This window comes from Littorina saxatilis, linkage group LG8 (genome assembly GCF_037325665.1).
Source record: "Littorina saxatilis isolate snail1 linkage group LG8, US_GU_Lsax_2.0, whole genome shotgun sequence".
NCBI classification, from domain to species: domain Eukaryota; kingdom Metazoa; phylum Mollusca; class Gastropoda; order Littorinimorpha; family Littorinidae; genus Littorina; species Littorina saxatilis.
In genome coordinates this window covers 5321347-5343255 of record NC_090252.1, presented here as the reverse complement: position 1 = coordinate 5343255, position 21909 = coordinate 5321347, and the positions used below count along the sequence as shown (strand labels likewise).

At 45.2% G+C, this 21909-nt stretch overlaps 1 protein-coding gene across 2 annotated transcripts in view; it reads right to left on the bottom strand.

Moving 5' to 3' along the window:
* Positions 1-5942: 5942 nt before the first annotated feature.
* LOC138972612 (uncharacterized) overlaps positions 5943-21909 on the bottom strand; it is a 198220-nt gene continuing 182253 nt past the window's right edge. For both annotated transcript variants that reach the window (XM_070345269.1, XM_070345270.1), the window contains one exon: positions 5943-6733. In XM_070345269.1, the coding sequence (XP_070201370.1) occupies positions 6030-6733 (704 nt within the window). In that variant the 3' untranslated portion in view covers positions 5943-6029. The remainder of the gene's footprint in view (positions 6734-21909) is intronic.

Below are 21909 nucleotides of genomic sequence, written 5' to 3'. Positions count from 1 at the left end.
CACACTGACATCAATCCGCCAGTAGAATACTTCCACAAACCTTAGTAACTTGAGGCGTTTTGTGCACGTGTGCATGTATGACTATGTATGTGCGATAACGTGTGTGTGTATGTAAGTGTATGCGTGTGTGTGTGTGTGTGTGTACGAACGTGCGTGCGTGGGGTCGTGTGTGTGGTGCGTACGTGCGTACGTGGTTTTCTCTGTTTATGCTTACGTGTGTGTGCATGTATGTATGTGCTTGCGTGTGTGTGTGTATGTACGTACGTACGTACGTGTGTGTGTGTTCATTCGTGTGTGTGTGCTTACGTGTGTGTATGTATGTATGTATGTGCTTGCGTCTGTGTTTATTTGGGTGTACAGTACATATATGTGTGTGTGTGCGCGCTCGTGTGTGTGTGTGTGTGTGTGTGTGTGTGTGTGTGTGTGTGTGTGCGTGTGTGCCAGCTTTCATCTATGAAATTCGCTCCCAAACACTTATGTCAAGATGGACATAAAACTGAAGTGGTTAATTAAGTGGAAACGTCTTCGAAAATACCTGTGTTTTTGCCAATGAACATGATGTTCATATCTTTATTAGAAAAATTTGTAAGGGTCAGGATCATTGAATGTAATACAACATACTTATGTTACTGCAGGCTTTGTGCATGCATATAATGAAAGCTTTGCCTGCTTTCATGTCTGAAATGTGTTGATATCCATGAGTGTGGGGAATGAGAAATGTAGGGGGTAGGGATAGAACACTGCCTGTTAATTATAAGACTGGTTAAGTGTACAGTGTGAGTGTTAGTGTTAGTGGCTATCGGTACTTTGTTATGTGGTGACGTCAGCGTTTTGTGCGCAGTTCAAAGGTTAGGGGTCAAAGTTTACGTTTGCTCCCTTTGATCTGCTGAAATAACGAGCCCTGCATGTTATGTGAAAACTCAGCGAACGCATGTTTATTCATACATTTCTTTATAACCAGTATGTTACTGAACAACTTAATGCTACAAATGTCAGTTTCATGTGTGGTTTATTCCAGGTTTGATGCACTAAATTCTCGGCCAAAGAAATGAATCGGAATGAGTGAATCTGCAGACAGAGAAAGATGCACGCAAACACTTCTCTTCCAGCGAATTTACTTTCTGAAAATTCTGTACACGTCGAACGTTCTGCATGCGCCTATTCAACAATTGAGTGGTAAATATGTATCACAGAAACATTAAGATGTATCAATACAAACAACATTGCAATAATCGTTTATTTTGTTCTTGTTTTGTAAATTTGTATAATGTATGTTTGATGGTGTATGCTTTTAACCTTCACCGTGCTTCGTGGGTACTGATGAGAAGAAATTAAAGACATAACACATTCTTGAAACATAATCGTAATTTTAATAAAAACAAATATAAACATCATAATTAGGTCAGAAGTTCATCCTCTTGCATTCGAGTACGTAGTAAGGAGATGTCCAGACACCTGGAATAAAGCTTATATTTTGACAAACAAAAGTCATTATTGTAATATTCTTAAACATTCAAGTCCAAAATGCTCAAGCAGTCGATCTGAGATAAATGCTGATTGTGATACGAAAGATTTAACACTCAATCCCGGGACACCCCCCCCCCCCCCCCCCAACAAAAAAAACAAAAAAAACAAAAATTCTCGCAAGGCGAAAATACATTTAGTCAAGTTGTCGAAGTCACAGAATAAAACTGAACGCACTGCATTTTTTCACCAAGACCGTATACTTGTTGAGTCGTCAGTACACCGCTCGTTACAATGGCATTGAAATTGACAAGCTAGAATAGCGCGGTAGTGGTTGCGCTGAGCAGGATAGCAAGCTTTTCTGTATATCTATTCTTTTTAACTTTCGGAGCTTGTTTTAATCCAAATATATCATATCTATATTTTTGGAATCAAGAACGGACAAAGGAATAAGATGAAATTGTTTTTAAATCGGTTTCGGAAATGTAATTTTAATTATAATTTTCATATTTTTTAATTTCAGAGGTTGTTTCTTTTTTTTGTATCCACATGTAACATATTTATGTGTTTTTGAAATCTGAAAATGAAGAAGAATAAGACACAATGGGTCGTGTTATAAAAAAAAAATCATTTTAATTAAAATTTTCAGATTTGTAATGACCAAACTTATTAATCAATGTTTAGCCTCCAAGCTGAAATGCAATACCAAAGTCCGGCCTTCGTCGAAGATTGCTTGGCCAAAATGTCAATCAATGTTATTGAAAAATGAGGGTGTGAGTGTGCCGCCTCAACTTTTACAAAAAGCCGGATATGACGTCATCAAAGACATTTATCGAAAAAATGAAAAAAACAACTTATGGGGATATCATTCCCAGAAACGCTCATGTAAAGTTTTTTGAAGATCGATCCAGTAGTTTACTCTGAAGCGCTCTACACACACACACACACACACACACACACACACACACACACACACACACACACACACACACACACACACACACACACACACACAGCACGACCCAAGTCTCGATTCCCCCTCTATGTTAAAACATTTAGTCAAAACTTGACTAAATGTAAACAAGTCGCGTCAGGCGAAAATACAATATTTAGTCAAGTAGCTGTCGAACTCACAGAATGAAACTGAACGCAATGCCATTTTTCAGCAAGACCGTATACTCGTAGCATCGTCAGTCCACCGCTCATGGCAAAGGCAGTGAAATTGACAAGAAGAGCGGGGTAGTAGTTGCGCTAAGAAGGATAGCACGCTTTTCTGTACCTCTCTTTGTTTTAACTTTCTGAGCGTGTTTTTAATCCAAACATATCATATCTATATGTTTTTGGAATCAGGAACCGACAAGGAATAAGATGAAAGTGTTTTTAAATTGATTTGGACAATTTAATGTTGATAATAATTTTTATATATTTAATTTTCAGAGCTTGTTTTTAATCCGAATATAACATATTTATATGTTTTTGGAATCAGCAAATGATGGAGAATAAGATAAACGTAAATTTGGATCGTTTTATAAATTTTTATTTTTTTTTACAATTTTCAGATTTTTAATGACCAAAGTCATTAATTAATTTTTAAGCCACCAAGCTGAAATGCAATACCGAAGTCCGGGCTTCGTCGAAGATTACTTGACCAAAATGTCAACCAATTTGGTTGAAAAATGAGGGCGTGACAGTGCCGCCTCAACTTTCACGAAAACCCGGATATGACGTCATCAAAGACATTTATCAAACAAAATGAAAAAAGCGTTCGGGGATTTCATACCCAGGAACTCTCATGTCAAATTTCATAAAGATCGGTCAAGTAGTTTAGTCTGAATCGCTCTACACACACACACACACACGCACACACGCACGCACACACACACGCACATACACCACGACCCTCGTTTCGATTCCCCCTCGATGTTAAAATATTTAGTAAAAACTTGACTAAATATAAAAAAAAAGAGAGAGAAAAAGTCTGAAGCTTAGGAAATAGAATGTTAGGAGACAGGCCCAAAAAGTGACAGACTCACAGGGAGAGCAAATTTTAGTGTGACGAGCTTTTTTTTTTTTTTTTTTTTTTTTTTGGGGGGGGGGGGGGGGCACGAAACCTAACTAGTTAAAGTTAAGGTTCTTTCAAAGGGCATTCTAGCCCTTATCTAGTGGAATACTGTTCCATAAAATAGCGTCATAGACTGGCTCATAAATGACGTCTGTATGAATGTAACACTTGTGATTAATTCTGGTGACGTGCCAATCTCGTCTTGATGTGAATATGAAAATCTGCCCAGTTAGATCAAGTAATAGAGGCTAGAATTGATATGTAAATGTTCCCTACTGCCATTGCTTGGAACACAGAAGTCACAAGCCCTGACCTACCACCTTTTAAACCAGATGGGCCACATAAACAACAAAAACGAATAATTCCATCACAGGTAGCATTTCAAAACCAAGTAGCACTGTTATTCTTTCACGTGAATGGCAGACCAGTCATACGAGAGAGTTATAGCAGGACGCCGGGCCTCGTGTCAATGCAAGAACTAATCAGCGACGTCGTGTCGATTAAAGAACCAATCAGCGTCGTCGTGTCGATAAAAGAACCAATCAGCGTCGTCGTGTCGATGAAAGAACCAATCAGCTTCGTCGTGTCGATAAAAGAACCAATCAGCTACACAGGGCTGTTGACCTTTAAGCAAATTAACTGGTCAAGTTTCCCGTTAGCTGTCTAAAACATAACTTTACCACAGTTAATTTTTTTAAGCACAAAAAGGTACTGTTTCAAATTAACCTACAGTTACTAGTTGACACGGTGTAGCGCAGAACAATTAGGACACAACTAAAATGAGAGTAGTTTATATTAAAACACACAAACTTCCTTGCTTAAATCACAGAGCGATAACGAAGATGCGTTCGATAAACTTGCGGATTTCACGACAAAGTTTTCAAAGGGCAGAGCCAGTTTTGCCCGTGTAATATAGTGCTCAAAAGAGCAAGGTCATTTCCACGACCGTACTATTTGCTATGTTATCTTTTTTCGATCTGTGGCCGAGATTCGTATTTGTGAAAGGGCGCACGCATGTGGATTCGGCGAAAGTGCAAATACTAGCCATAAAATCCTTACAGCAAAGACTGCAGGAATGTGCTAAAATCGTTTATTAGCGCTGTGCAGCGCTTGATTCTTTTACTGTGACCGAAATGTGACGACACGAACCCACCACCGTCGCCGACCCACCGTCACTGCTATGTCTCTCTACTGAACCATATCTTCTTGGTTCATTCGGATCTCATTCTTCAAGACAATGGCACAGTGGGAGGGGACTATTGCTACATGCATTGTATGTATTTAATTTGTGGAACACAATACACGTTTCAGATGACTACGTATTTTCTTTTCAAGAGTGTCCGTTAAGTACATACTACGTATCAGTCTATTTTCTGTGTTCAAGTAGCATGTCATGTAAAATGCCAATGTGTTGCTCAGTTGCAAGATTTACAATTGACAGGGGACTATCGTTTTACTTGGGACACGAACGTCAAAGTGACATGTTTACATTCAACAGCTGAACAAAATATAAAGATCTTGCATTATATTTCGCTACTTAAGTATGCATTTTAGGAATATAGAACCACATTTACCTTGTTCACGTCGTGTTGAAGCGGACGATCGTGTTTGTAAGCCTACTGCAATGGGACACGACAATAGTCCCCACATTTTCAAATGTAAGGTCCACAAAGGCAACGAAATCAACAGATCTGTGTTGTATTACAACTTCATTATTGAAGGTTCTTCTTACAACAACGACAGATAAACTCTGTTGTTTCATATGAAGGAGAAATAATTATTCAAACAGGTTTGGTGTTGCCGTTCCTTGTTTTGACGCCATTTTTGACGACGAATTCCACTTTTATCCCGTTTTCCCTCACATTACCAAATACAAATCGTATTGTCCTTCATTTTGCTGTTTCTTCAGCTTTCCATGCACACATACACATAGTTTTCAAAAGGTATCTTAGTTCAACCTAATAGAAACTGTTGTCAAGCACAATTGTATTATACCTCGTTGCATGGCTCTGAATCGGATCTGGTACTTAAGTCATTCAATGCTCTGTTATTACCGAGATTACCAACTGTTTACACAGTATGACGAATTTGAAACCTGCAGCTTCAGAAATTTCTCAATGATGAGCTGGAGCATAGAGTGTCACTTTTGGGGACTGTTTTGTACAACAACACATTATTTTGAAAAAAATCCATCATTTTGTTGCTTGTTATGAATGTCAGCATGGGTGTGACTTGTCATGCCTTTAAGTGTAAAAGTACATCAACATTTTGCAAAATAATTTGCAAACAGCCAATTTTAATTGTTCATGACACCTTTCCCCTTAAGGCACACGTACCCGACCACACACACACACACACACACACACACACACACACACACACACACACACACACACACAAACACACACACACAGTATACATATTGTGTTGGTGTACTTAATCCCTGTATGTTGCACTTGGTTTTGCGACTTTTGCCTCTTTCTCAGGTTGTAACAATACATTCTTAGAGTATCGCTGCATTGAGAATTGTTGTAGTCGGATCCCTTGCGTTCTGGTCTGCCTTTGCTCTTCCTGCTTCAATATTCTTCGTCACTGCCATGAGAAGTGGTGCATACTGATCACTAGATAGGTCATGTGAATGGTGTGGGTCAACAACGTATATTCGGTTCCCGTCAAATTTTGCTTGATTCTCTGACTTCTTTTTAAATCTATCACTCCTCAAGGCTCCAAGCTTGTCCTTCTTCAAATATGACTTTGATGTTGCCGTGTGCTTCGCGTCAACTGCTTGCGGATCTGGCTTTTCTTTTGCGGATCTTTTCTCTGGACTGTGTAGACTGGCCTCAGTTGACATGTCTTCATTGTCGTTTTGAATGACCTCCTTTCGCCATCTAAACTTGTCAGACAGCAGCTTCCCACAAGAGATACAGAACAGAACGCCGAGAAAAGCCTCGCCAGCACCCCCGCAACCAATGAATTTGCGGAATCGGGACCATTTTGAAGGTGGTCCTGTATCTAAAGACACTTCTGCGTCCTCGCCGTCTTCCTCTTTTTTCCGTCTCTTGTGTCCCAGAAAAATGCAGGGACAACACCCCGCGCTATAAAGGATGTGCCATAGCGCGACAAGGACTGCTAACAAGAGCCAGAAGAGTAGGACGGCGACAGTAACACCCACCACGATCTGCTCGGTTGTGATCAGGCCGGATACCGCTAGAAAGACAGAGTCAGTAAGCTGAGGTATATGTGATGTCAAAGTGTCTTGAAACGAATAACAACAAAGAAGCAAATGCTTATACAACCCACCTTCATCAAAACAAATGTGAATCAGAAACGGACCATCTGCTGCTCTAGGTAAACCCACAGTGAAGACAGTGACTATACATTTTTGACCTGAACTTGACTCTACTGCTTTTGGAGTCTATTGACTGATCATCGTTCTGGAAGTTTGGCGTAAATCGAATCTTCGCGAGTTTGATGTTTTTGTGCTTTAGTCTAAGTAAATCATTATCCATGAGAAACATTCGCTAACATACGGTACACAATATATGATTTAACTTTATTGCCAGAACAGGTACGAAATAGCACTATTTCATAATAAAAGCAATCAGTCTGCACTGAACAAGAAAAGCAAATGCTTACACACAACCCGTTTTTGTTACCCCCGCCCCTCCCTGAACAACCTTACCCCCGCCCCTCCCTGAACAACCTTACCCCCGCCCCTCCCTGAACAACCTTACCCCCGCCCCTCCCTGAACAACCTTACCCCGCCCCTCCCTGAACAACCTTACCCCCGCCCCTCCCTGAACAACCTTACCCCGCCCCTCCCTGAACAACCTTACCCCCGCCCCTCCCTGAACAACCTTACCCCCGCCCCTCCCTGAACAACCTTACCCCGCCCCTCCCTGAACAACCTTACCCCCGCCCCTCCCTGAACAACCTTACTCCCGCCCCTCCCTGAACAACCTTACTCCCGCCCCTCCCTGAACAACCTTACCCCCGCCCCTCCCTGAACAACCTTACTCCCGCCCCTCCCTGAACAACCTTACTCCCGCCCCTCCCTGAACAACCTTACTCCCGCCCCTCCCTGAACAACCTTACTCCCGCCCCTCCCTGAACAACCTTACCCCCGCCCCTCCCTGAACAACCTTACCCCCGCCCCTCCCTGAACAACCTTACCCCCGCCCCTCCCTGAACAACCTTACTCCCGCCCCTCCCTGAACAACCTTACTCCCGCCCCTCCCTGAACAACCTTACCCCCGCCCCTCCCTGAACAACCTTACTCCCGCCCCTCCCTGAACAACCTTACCCCCGCCCCTCCCTGAACAACCTTACTCCCGCCCCTCCCTGAACAACCTTACTCCCGCCCCTCCCTGAACAACCTTACTCCCGCCCCTCCCTGAACAACCTTACTCCCGCCCCTCCCTGAACAACCTTACCCCCGCCCCTCCCTGAACAACCTTACCCCCGCCCCTCCCTGAACAACCTTACTCCCGCCCCTCCCTGAACAACCTTACTCCCGCCCCTCCCTGAACAACCTTACCCCCGCCCCTCCCTGAACAACCTTACCTCCCGCCCCTCCCTGAACAACCTTACCCCCGCCCCTCCCTGAACAACCTTACCCCCGCCCCTCCCTGAACAACCTTACCCCCGCCCCTCCCTGAACAACCTTACTCCCGCCCCTCCCTGAACAACCTTACCCCCGCCCCTCCCTGAACAACCTTACCCCCGCCCCTCCCTGAACAACCTTACCCCGCCCCTCCCTGAACAACCTTACCCCCGCCCCTCCCTGAACAACCTTACCCCCGCCCCTCCCTGAACAACCTTACCCCCGCCCCTCCCTGAACAACCTTACCCCCGCCCCTCCCTGAACAACCTTACCCCCGCCCCTCCCTGAACAACCTTACCCCCGCCCCTCCCTGAACAACCTTACCCCCGCCCCTCCCTGAACAACCTTACCCCCGCCCCTCCCTGAACAACCTTACCCCCGCCCCTCCCTGAACAACCTTACCCCCGCCCCTCCCTGAACAACCTTACCCCCGCCCCTCCCTGAACAACCTTACCCCCGCCCCTCCCTGAACAACCTTACTCCCGCCCCTCCCTGAACAACCTTACCCCCGCCCCTCCCTGAACAACCTTACCCCCGCCCCTCCCTGAACAACCTTACCCCCGCCCCTCCCTGAACAACCTTACCCCCGCCCCTCCCTGAACAACCTTACCCCCGCCCCTCCCTGAACAACCTTACCCCCGCCCCTCCCTGAACAACCTTACCCCCGCCCCTCCCTGAACAACCTTACCCCCGCCCCTCCCTGAACAACCTTACCCCCGCCCCTCCCTGAACAACCTTACCCCCGCCCCTCCCTGAACAACCTTACCCCCGCCCCTCCCTGAACAACCTTACCCCCGCCCCTCCCTGAACAACCTTACCCCCGCCCCTCCCTGAACAACCTTACCCCCGCCCCTCCCTGAACAACCTTACTCCCGCCCCTCCCTGAACAACCTTACCCCCGCCCCTCCCTGAACAACCTTACCCCCGCCCCTCCCTGAACAACCTTACCCCCGCCCCTCCCTGAACAACCTTACCCCGCCCCTCCCTGAACAACCTGACCCCCGCCCCTCCCTGAACAACCTTACCCCCGCCCCTCCCTGAACAACCTTACCCCCGCCCCTCCCTGAACAACCTTACCCCCGCCCCTCCCTGAACAACCTTACCCCCGCCCCTCCCTGAACAACCTTACCCCCGCCCCTCCCTGAACAACCTTACCCCCGCCCCTCCCTGAACAACCTTACCCCCGCCCCTCCCTGAACAACCTTACCCCCGCCCCTCCCTGAACAACCTTACCCCCGCCCCTCCCTGAACAACCTTACCCCCGCCCCTCCCTGAACAACCTGACCCCCGCCCCTCCCTGAACAACCTTACCCCCGCCCCTCCCTGAACAACCTTACCCCCGCCCCTCCCTGAACAACCTTACCCCCGCCCCTCCCTGAACAACCTTACCCCCGCCCCTCCCTGAACAACCTTACCCCCGCCCCTCCCTGAACAACCTTACCCCCGCCCCTCCCTGAACAACCTTACCCCCGCCCCTCCCTGAACAACCTTACCCCCGCCCCTCCCTGAACAACCTTACCCCCGCCCCTCCCTGAACAACCTTACCCCCGCCCCTCCCTGAACAACCTTACCCCCGCCCCTCCCTGAACAACCTTACCCCCGCCCCTCCCTGAACAACCTGACCCCCGCCCCTCCCTGAACAACCTTACCCCCGCCCCTCCCTGAACAACCTTACCCCCGCCCCTCCCTGAACAACCTTACCCCCGCCCCTCCCTGAACAACCTTACCCCCGCCCCTCCCTGAACAACCTTACCCCCGCCCCTCCCTGAACAACCTTACCCCCGCCCCTCCCTGAACAACCTTACCCCCGCCCCTCCCTGAACAACCTTACCCCCGCCCCTCCCTGAACAACCTTACCCCCGCCCCTCCCTGAACAACCTTACTCCCGCCCCTCCCTGAACAACCTTACCCCCGCCCCTCCCTGAACAACCTTACCCCCGCCCCTCCCTGAACAACCTTACCCCGCCCCTCCCTGAACAACCTTACCCCGCCCCTCCCTGAACAACCTTACCCCCGCCCCTCCCTGAACAACCTTACTCCCGCCCCTCCCTGAACAACCTTACTCCCGCCCCTCCCTGAACAACCTTACCCCCGCCCCTCCCTGAACAACCTTACCCCCGCCCCTCCCTGAACAACCTTACCCCGCCCCTCCCTGAACAACCTTACCCCCGCCCCTCCCTGAACAACCTTACTCCCGCCCCTCCCTGAACAACCTTACCCCCGCCCCTCCCTGAACAACCTTACCCCCGCCCCTCCCTGAACAACCTGACCCCCGCCCCTCCCTGAACAACCTTACCCCCGCCCCTCCCTGAACAACCTTACCCCCGCCCCTCCTTGAACAACCTGACCCCCGCCCCTCCCTGAACAACCTTACCCCCGCCCCTCCCTGAACAACCTTACTCCCGCCCCTCCCTGAACAACCTGACCCCCGCCCCTCCCTGAACAACCTTACTCCCGCCCCTCCCTGAACAACCTTACTCCCGCCCCTCCCTGAACAACCTTACCCCCGCCCCTCCCTGAACAACCTTACCCCCGCCCCTCCCTGAACAACCTTACTCCCGCCCCTCCCTGAACAACCTTACCCCCGCCCCTCCCTGAACAACCTTACCCCGCCCCTCCCTGAACAACCTTACTCCCGCCCCTCCCTGAACAACCTTACTCCCGCCCCTCCCTGAACAACCTGACCCCCGCCCCTCCCTGAACAACCTTACCCCCGCCCCTCCCTGAACAACCTTACCCCCGCCCCTCCCTGAACAACCTTACCCCCGCCCCTCCCTGAACCACCTTACCCCCGCCCCTCCCTGAACAACCTTACCCCCGCCCCTCCCTGAACCACCTTACCCCCGCCCCTCCCTGAACAACCTTACCCCCGCCCCTCCCTGAACAACCTTACTCCCGCCCCTCCCTGAACAACCTTACTCCCGCCCCTCCCTGAACAACCTTACTCCCGCCCCTCCCTGAACAACCTTACCCCCGCCCCTCCCTGAACAACCTTACCCCGCCCCTCCCTGAACAACCTTACCCCCGCCCCTCCCTGAACAACCTTACTCCCGCCCCTCCCTGAACAACCTTACCCCCGCCCCTCCCTGAACAACCTGACCCCATTGAAGACTCCCTCCATTTTAAGACCACCAACAAGACATTTTCAAGAACCTGTTTTATAAGATATTCTGTTCATAACCTCTGTTATTTTACCCTCATTTCAAGATCTGGTTTTCTTAGAGTTTTGTGGGTCTTAAATAGAAGATTCCACTTCATATGAACCCCCCCCCCCCCCCCCCCCCCCCCCCCCGGCACGGCTGTTCCTTTCCTCCTAAACTCTCCTCTTTAGTTCCACACACTGCCTGCCTCACCCCTCCCTGCCCTGACCCAGTTTCTGACATTCCAGTCAGGCCTGCACTATATCTCGCCCCGCGGAGAAACAGAGAGCCTTCTTTGTTTTCACTTGAGGCTGGCAGTGAGATGCCACTAATTAACAGTTTATCGCTGGGTCTTGTTTTCACTTGAGGCTGGCAGTGAGATGCCACTAATTAACAGTTTATCGCTGGGTCTTGTTTTCACTTGAGGCTGGCAGTGAGATGCCACTTATTAACAGTTTATCGCTGGGTCTTGTTTTCACTTGAGGCTGGCAGTGAGATGCCACTTATTAACAGTTTATCGCTGGGTCTTGTTTTCACTTGAGGCTGGCAGTGAGATGCCACTTATTAACAGTTTATCGCTGGGTCTTGTTTTCACTTGAGGCTGGCAGTGAGATGCCACTAATTAACAGTTTATCGCTGGGTCTTGTTTTCACTTGAGGCTGGCAGTGAGATGCCACTAATTAACAGTTTATCGCTGGGTCTTGTTTTCACTTGAGGCTGGCAGTGAGATGCCACTAATTAACAGTTTATCGCTGGGTCTTGTTTTCACTTGAGGCTGGCAGTGAGATGCCACTAATTAACAGTTTATCGCTGGGTCTTGTTTTCACTTGAGGCTGGCAGTGAGATGCCACTAATTAACAGTTTATCGCTGGGTCTTGTTTTCACTTGAGGCTGGCAGTGAGATGCCACTAATTAACAGTTTATCGCTGGGTCTTGTTTTCACTTGAGGCTGGCAGTGAGATGCCACTAATTAACAGTTTATCGCTGGGTCTTGTTTTCACTTGAGGCTGGCAGTGAGATGCCACTAATTAACAGTTTATCGCTGGGTCTTGTTTTCACTTGAGGCTGGCAGTGAGATGCCACTAATTAACAGTTTATCGCTGGGTCTTGTTTTCACTTGAGGCTGGCAGTGAGATGCCACTAATTAACAGTTTATCGCTGGGTCTTGTTTTTACTTGAGGCTGGCAGTGAGATGCCACTAATTAACAGTTTATCGCTGGGTCTTGTTTTTACTTGAGGCTGGCAGTGAGATGCCACTAATTAACAGTTTATCGCTGGGTCTTGTTTTTACTTGAGGCTGGCAGTGAGATGCCACTAATTAACAGTTTATCGCTGGGTCTTGTTTTTACTTGAGGCTGGCAGTGAGATGCCACTAATTAACAGTTTATCGCTGGGTCTTGTTTTTACTTGAGGCTGGCAGTGAGATGCCACTAATTAACAGTTTATCGCTGGGTCTTGTTTTTACTTGAGGCTGGCAGTGAGATGCCACTAATTAACAGTTTATCGCTGGGTCTTGTTTTCACTTGAGGCTGGCAGTGAGATGCCACTAATTAACAGTTTATCGCTGGGTCTTGTTTTCACTTGAGGCTGGCAGTGAGATGCCACTAATTAACAGTTTATCGCTGGGTCTTGCTTGCTTTTTGTTCTTCTCTCTGGGATGAAGCTGTACACGTTTGAATGAGAAGCGTGTGATCTATCTGCAACACTTAATTTTGTCTGTTTCCGTTGTGTCAGTGTGGTTTGAAAGACTGCTGATTGTAGCATGTTTATACCCCTTTTGTTTCAACAATGCGTGATTTTATCATTGTATACGTGTGATTTTCGATGGTTTGGACAGTCTTGTACATGGTTAATAACAGTATATGATAATGTGATGTGTTAAAGTACTGGAGTAGTCTGCGTGTATTCTAAACTGTAATTATTTATCACAAAATGGAATTTAATCATCCTTTACAAGAACATTGTGAGCGTGTGAACTCGTTGACTCACATGCGAAGCAAAAGTGAGTCTATGTACTCACCCGAGTCGTCCGTCCGTCCGTCCGTCCGTCCGGACGTCCGGACGTCCGTCCGGAAAACTTTAACGTTGGATATTTCTTGGACACTATTCAGTCTATCAGTACCAAATTTGGCAAGATGGTGTATGATGACAAGGCCCCAAAAAACATACATAGCATCTTGACCTTGCTTCAAGGTCAAGGTCGCAGGGGCCATAAATGTTGTCTAAAAAACAGCTATTTTTCACATTTTTCCCATTTTCTCTGAAGTTTTTGAGATTCAATACCTCACCTATATATGATATATAGGGCAAAGTAAGCCCCATCTTTTGATACCAGTTTGGTTTACCTTGCTTCAAGGTCAAGGTCACAGGAGCTCTTCAAAGTTGGATTGTATACATATTTTGAAGTGACCTTGACCCTGAACTATGGAAGATAACTGTTTCAAACTTAAACATTATGTGGGGCACATGTTATGCTTTCATCATGAGACACATTTGGTCACATATGATCAAGGTCAAGGTCACTTTGACCCTTATGAAATGTGACCAAAATAAGGTAGTGAACCACTAAAAGTGACCATATCTCATGGTAGAAAGAGCCAATAAGCACCATTGTACTTCCTATGTCTTGAATTAACAGCTTTGTGTTGCATGACCTTGGATGACCTTGGGTCAAGGTCACATGTATTTTGGTAGGAAAAATGTGTAAAGCAGTTTTTAGTGTATGATGTCATGTAAAGGTCAAGGTCAAGCATGTGAGTCGTATGGGCTTTGCCCTTCTTGTTTTGTAGAATCTGTTGTGCAAGAGTAATAAGACCAAACAAAAGACAAGTTTGTGAACAAGTGTGAAACACATGCAGCTGATTTGCAAACACACCATTCACTGGATATTTCAAGTGATGAAGACGGGAAACATCCTACAGGTATGGGCATGTAGAGGTTACATGCCGAGTCTCAGTGACTATTGAAAATAATGGTCGAAGTTTGCGGATCATGAAAAATGCGAGCTTCAGCGAGCGTTCTCATGACCGCGAACTGAGACCATTATTTTTAATAATCACTGAGACGGAGTACGAGAGTTACTTGCCTTGGGAGTTTGCTTGCACTCATAAGAGATCTAAAGCGAGTTTCTCTGCACTGATCGTTAGATTTGGATTTAGAAAACAACCAAACTCATAGATTTTATATGGAGATTAATGTGTTCAAGCCTGTAGTTGCCAGTGTAAATGCAGTATGTTTGTATTGTTTGGTCTAGAGATGTATATTTCGTACATTGGAGCGTTCGGAACTTTTCAATCGCTAAAGTAGTTCCCTCAAAGTCTAACTCATCAACATGTGAGCTATCGAGATGTAAGCCTGTGACTGAATGACAGTTACGGTACACATGTACTTTTGCGCATCCGTTTGAACTCGTGGTACCTCTGTGCTATCGAGGACTCAAACTTGTACTATCGGGGATCCACTAAGGTTTCCGAGACTGTGTTTTGTCTGTATTGAAATGGTTTGGCGGAAGAGCCGATTCTTAAATTTGCATAGGTAAAATGATCGCTTTTCGGTACCCGACACCCCTTTGAGTTGAATTTGTTTTAACCTTGTGACGTAGGCACGCGGGATGTTGTGGGTTGGGGTATTCACTTTTCGCTGGGGCTTCGAACAGAACAGACGTATCCAGTGAGCGGTCAGTAGTATAGACAAGTATGCCTCATCCCCTGTGCAATGTGCAATGTGCAAGGGTAGGGTCCATCATAAGGTTATATGTTAAGGTGCCTGTGTTTAAGTAGTGATAAAGAGGGATTGCGTTTAAACGGTTTATTGAGTTTTATATTTTGTCATGTGATTTCATGTGCCTGTACAGACAGGTTGCGCGGTACTAATGACCACCCCAGCTGGAGTAATGACAGGATTACTGCGCCCCTGCAGTAATTGCCCCCATAGGGTCAATTACTGCTCCCGCCTTTTTTTATTGGGTGATTATTGCAGCTGGGTTACTGAGTCCCCTCCTTTCTATTGACAGTAATTGGCCCTCCCTCTGTGTTTTCACGGGCTTGGGACCGTTCTGACAGGATATGTCAAAGCCACATAGGTGTTATTTTGTTTTTGATATTTATTTTCCTCGTTGTTGCGGCGTTTTGTTTTGAACACCTTTACACACCAATAGTCAGCCAGAAAAGTATTACATTTTCACTGACCTGGCTAAAAAGTCGCATATAGGTGTTTACCCTCCCTCTGTGTTTTCACGGGCTTGGGACCGTTCTGACAGGATATGTCAAAGCCACATTGGGGGTTTTTGGGGTTAAACAATACGAGCATTATTTACAGAAGCAAAAACATGGCTTAACAAATTTATTTTCAAAAACGACAAAGTTGTTTGGCATTGGAATGTTAACCATATCACAGGCGGCGGTATCACAGTCAAAAAAAGAAAGAGACCCATTAGAGGGGTATCACAGTCAAAAAAGAAAGAGACCCGTTAGACGGGTGTAGGTAGGGTTGAAACCCCATCAGAAGCGATCACACGCTTGGTGTAGAAAAACGAGAGTGACTTTCTGGTTTGGGAATATGTGAACATAGACTTTCCGTCTGTCTTGAAACCCGTGTTTGACGCATTAAACTTATGTTGGAGACGGATCTGTTTTGATTCCATGACCCCACTCCAACCATTCCCGAGCTGGCTGACCGTAGGGATCTGTTTTTTCCGCTTTAAAAGCGTTTTCTTTTCTACGAATGACAGGGTGCTCTGTGGGCATGTCTTGCATGAGTGCAGCTAAATACAGCGCATCAAATCCCTGAACAGACTGTACCGCTTTGTCCTGATTACCACGAATGTATGTTTTGTCTTTTTCGTGGTATCTGTGAAAGACAATAGACGGACCCCCGACAATGTTCTTTCGCAAAAGTGCGTGAACGTCTTTTTGTTTTGTTTTTTTGTTAAAAAAGTGAAAAGTAGGTATCTGAAGACAACGTGTCAAAACAGAGGGCCGCCTTTGAATGTTTCTTTTGAGCCCTCACCCTATCAAGTCTGCTCATATCGATTCATTTAAACAAAGACGACCAGAGTTTCCCGCATTTGGAACAAACCAATGCATGACCGAGTTTATCAATGTCTAAAATGTACATGAAATGGTCTTTTTAACACAAGAGGTGAATAACGCCAGTATGTTTGTAAGCGCTACGACGCAGAGGAACGAGACAGACAGGTGTTTGGCTCTCATCAAACTCAAACACATCTATGTTCACATTAAACTCAGATTCAATCGACTCAAGTTGAAACAAAGTGACCCCCGGAAAGTGGACAGGGGGAGAATGTCCGGCCCACTGTTTGAACAAGGTTTTTGTGGGTTTTTGCAAAGAATGAAGCGAGGCTCCTTTGTGCAAAGCAAGACAGCGAAAGAGACACAGACCGTCAGAATAAGGAAAATGAGGATTCTCATCTTTTTGGAGTTTGTGCAAGAACGGTGTGTTTGTGATGTAGTCAGGTAGACTACCACAGGCTCATCCGATAGAAAAGTCAGACAAAGGCGTGACATAGAAACTGGAAGACATGATGGTGTGAACAGAATACCGAGAGTTTGGGCGTTCGAGTCTAACTTGTTCTAGAATGTCATGGTCACTGATTTCACCGAGAAAAGAAAGAAAGTCCTGCTTTGAGTTGATCAGGCGCGGTCGTTGTAAGACAGAGTGGTTATTGACTGAGGCATGAAAGAAAGACAAGTCACCCGACTCTTTGTTTTTGAAAAGAAAAGAGTGAGAAAAATTGATTTTGAAGCGATTGTTTTGCTCATGGAACAGATCAAGAAGCGACTCGTCCCATTCAGGGAAATCAGAACAAGGGTTCCAGAGAATGGTATAGGTTGACTGAAGTTTACCAGGCCGCTTATGGGTTTTAACAGAATTCCAATACTTTTCGTACATTTGTCTTTCTTCAGAAGGTAACTTTTTGATTTTTTCTTTTTCTAGTCCTCGTTTGTTTAACCCTTTTTTGGGGGAAGGGGCTTCTTGTGAAGGCGAACTTTTTCTTTTGGACCCAGCGACTGTCGGCACTGGTGGTGGAGGTGTCCGACTCGCGGCATCTTGACAGTTTTTGTTTTTTTCATGTCGAACAAGGGCGTATTTTCTGCTAAACGCTTTGCCGCACATAGGCAGAGAAAAGATCTGGTTTTGATATGAACTTCGTTAACATGAATGTTAAGGTTGTAGTTTTGTGTAAAAACCTGTTCACAGTACGGGCATTGGTTACACTGCAATAAAAAGAGAACTATGTCTGAGATACGAAAACAATATCAAACAAGAGGCGAAGCCATCAAGGCTCACGTAAGAAATCGACAAACAGTAACACACACACACACACACACACACACACACACACACACACACACACACACACACACACACAGAAAGAGCATAGGTGAAACTGTGCAAGAAAGCGAGACACTAGATCTAGATCTGTCTGTCTGCATGTAGCCTACTTACAGGGACACGACTGCCAACTAGTCTCGGCCCGCTCAAAATAATAATGACCGAGACTTTCAGTACTTCCTTCGCGTGACGTCTAACCCTCTTACGTCATAATGTGACGTCAATGTAATGTGACGTCTTCAAATGTTAGAGTTTCTACCACAGACATACACACGCACGCACGCACATACGCACGCACGCACAGACAGACAAAGTTACGATCGCATAGGCTACACTTACGTGAGCCAAAAACATCTTACATAAAAAAAATATTTAAACAAATCTATGTCTGAAAAAAGTAACGCTGCCTTTATTTTTTTATCTTTACAAGATATAACAAGAAGGGCAAAGCCCATACGACTCACATGCTTGACCTTGACCTTTACATGACCTTGACCTTCAGGGTCAAGGTCAAATAACTAAACCTAGCAATGACATCATACACTAAGAACTGCTTTACACATTTTTCCTACCAAAATACATGTGACCTTGACCCAAGGTCAAGGTCATCCAAGGTCATGCAACACAAAGCTGTTAATTCAAGACATAGGAAGTACAATGGTGCTTATTGGCTCTTTCTACCATGAGATATGGTCACTTTTAGTGGTTCACTACCTTATTTTGGTCACATTTCATAAGGGTCAAAGTGACCTTGACCTTGATCATATGTGACCAAATGTGTCTCATGATGAAAGCATAACATGTGCCCCACATAATGTTTAAGTTTGAAACAGTTATCTTCCATAGTTCAGGGTCAAGGTCACTTCAAAATATGTATACAATCCAACTTTGAAGAGCTCCTGTGACCTTGACCTTTTGAAGCAAGGTAAACCAAACTGGTATCAAAAGATGGAGCTTACTTTGCCCTATATATCATATATAGGTGAGGTATTGAATCTCAAAAACTTTAGAGAAAATGGGAAAAATGGGGAAAATAGCTTTTTTTTAGACAACATTTATGGCCCCTGCGACCTTGACCTTGAAGCAAGGTCAAGATGCTATGTTTTTTTTTTGGGGGGGGCCTTGTCATCATACACCATCTTGCCAAATTTGGTACTGATAGACTGAATAGTGTCCAAGAAATATCCAACGTTTAAGTTTTCCGGACGGACGGACGGACGGACGGACGCCGGGACGGACGGACGTTGCACATTGCACAGGGGATGAGGCATACTTGTTCCTTACTACTGCGGTCGCGTGGCAGGTTTGCTACCAACAGAAAAGGAACCGTGATGTGATTTTTCTGAGATGGGTATGTCATTCATAGGCTATTTTTATATATTGGGTAAAACAGCATTAACGTGTGCAGGTTGTGACATGCTTTGGGAGGATTTATTTGAATGTTCAAGTAGATTGTTTTGTTTATTGAATGTTCGGGAAAACTTTTGTTTATTGAATGTTTTAGAAAACCGTTTGAGTGTTTGAGAGAACTGTATTGTAGGCATGTTATTTGGAAGGAATGATGTGTTTTGTTGTTGTTAAAGGATTTAGTTTGTGGTGGTTGAAATTGTTGAGTTATTTATGTATGCGTATGACGTGCATTCTGTGATTTACAGAATGGCGGAACGTGCGACGGGATTTCGTTAGAGGGGTTCAGTTAGGTTTCGTTAGAGGGGTTCAGTTAGGTTTGGTTAGAGGGGTGCAGTTAGGTTTCGTTAGAGGGGTGCAGTTAGGTTTCGTTAGAGGGGTGCAGTTAGGTTTCTTTAGAGGGGTTCAGTTAGGTTTCGTTAGAGGGGTTCAGTTAGGTTTCGTTAGAGGGGTTCAGTTAGGTTTCGTTAGAGGGGTGCAGTTAGGTTTCGTTAGAGGGGTGCAGTTAGGTTTCTTTAGAGGGGTGCAGTTAGGTTTCGTTAGAGGGGTTCAGTTAGGTTTCGTTAGAGGGGTGCACTTAGATTTCCTTAGAGGGGTGCAGTTAGATTTCGGTAGAGGGGTGCAGTTAGATTTCGGTAGAGGGGTGCAGTTAGGTTTTGTTAGAGGGGTTCAGTTAGGTTTTGTTAGATTGTTTTTTCTTTGGAGAATTGTTTTTAGGTTGTTTTTTTTAGATTTCGTTTGTTTTAGATTAGAGTTCTATTGGGTTTAAAAAAAAATTTGATTAAAGTTGAGAGTGAGGATTTAGAGTAGAGTTTTAGAGTGTAGTTTGGAGGGAGGATTTAAAGTATTGTTTTAAAGCCTATTTTTTGAGTGGGAATCTAAAGCATAGCTTGAGAGTAAAGGATTTAGAGTGTTGTTTTGGGTTGTTTTAGTTCTAGAGAGTAACACATTGGAAGTTTTGTATTTGAAGGTAAACCCCCGCTTTCCCACACATTCCCCTCATCATCTTATGGAAATAAAGAACCTGGTAATTTAACTTGTGTCAGATGTTTTGAGTGTTTGAGCTTGGTGAGAAAGGGGCACTCTGTATTATTTGACCCCGTGATCAGGGTAAAGTACATTTGGCACTCGGTTACAGAGGATTCAGGCCCGTTGTTGGGTGAGTGATTTTGGTTGTTGGGTAAGTTACCAAAAACTAACTAGCCCTACACGTTTACAGAGAGAAAGAAGCAGAGGGGGGAATAACAAGTGTTACAAGAGACTTTGGAGATGTAAACAAGCTTCCAGTGCTGTCTCAACGTGTAATATTTCTACCGAAAATTCTGCTTGTGATGTTAACAAAATGAAACACGTTTCGACAACTTTTTTTTTTTATCCCGGTAAACATTAACAGTCAAGGGAAAACCAGTGACTGGCCTGTCTAAAAACACCTCCCGCTGGAGGGATTTTGCAGCCAGCGCAGTAAAGATAAAGAGGGAACATTTTTCTCTGCGCGCGCATCAGCAAGCAGAATGTCCCAGAACTGTTTGAGTGAATGTGCTAAGCTTCTTGTTTTCACTTTCGCGCATGTAATCGTTCTATGTGCGTGCTGAATCCTTGGAGTAACCATAGGGGATACCTATTTCACAAAAGAGGCAGTTACACGTGTCAGGTATGACGGAAACTCTTTTCAACCAAACCTAGTGTAGTGCATGTATGTGTTGTCATGTAAACCCAATACAGAAAATACAGAATGTAGATTTTACAGTCTATTGTAAAACGCATGAAAACTTCTCGCACGCACACAAATGTTGAATGTGGTCGGATTTTCAGCTATTTACAACTCCCCGCATGACTTAATGTATGTACGTAATGTTTGTTGTCTTTAACCTTCGCCCGTCCGGTTTATCGACTACACACGGAAGTCATCGTGGGGCCGTGCGGACCCATGCATCTCATTTCCTTCTTTGAGAAACATGGGTCCACACGGCCCCACGATGTTTGTAGTCTAAATATGACCTTTTTACATTTAGTCAAGTTTTGACTAAATGTTTTAACGTAGAGGGGGGAATCGAGACGAGGGTCGTGATGTATGTGCGTGTGTGTGTGTGTGTGTGTGTCTGTCTGTGTGTGTGTGTAGAGCGATTCAGACTAAACTACTGGACCGATCTTTATGAAATTTGACATGAGAGTTCCTGGGTATGATATCCCCATATGTTTTTTTCATTTTTTTGATAAATGTCTTTGATGACGTCATATCCGGCTTTTCGTGAAAGTTGAGGCGGCACTGTCACGCCCTCATTTTCCAACCAAATTGGTTGAAATTTTGGTCAAGTAATGTTCGACAAAGCCCGGACTTCGGTATTGCATTTCAGCTTGGTGGCTTAAAAATTAATTAATGACTTTGGTCATTAAAAATCTGAAAATTGTAAAAAAAAAAATTTTTTTAAAAAACGATCCAAATTTACATTCATCTTATTTTCCATCATTTGCTGATTCCAAAAACATATAAATATGTTATATTTGGATTAAAAACACGCTCTGAAAATTAAATATATAAAAATTAATATGAAAATTAAATTGTCGAAATCAATTTAAAAACACTTTCATCTTATTCCTTGTCGGTTCCTGATTCCAAAAACATATAGATATGATATGTTTGGATTAAAAACACGCTCAGAAAGTTAAAACAAAGAGAGGTAAAGAAAAGCGTGCTATCCTTCTGAGCGCAACTGCTACCCCGCTCTTCTTGTCAATGTCACTGTCTTTGCCGTGAGCGGGTGACTGACGATGCTACGAGTATGCGGTCTTGCTGCGTTGCATTGCGTTCAGTTTCATTCTGTGAGTTCGACAGCTACTTGACTAAATGTTGTATTTTCGCCTTACGCGACTTGTTTTTT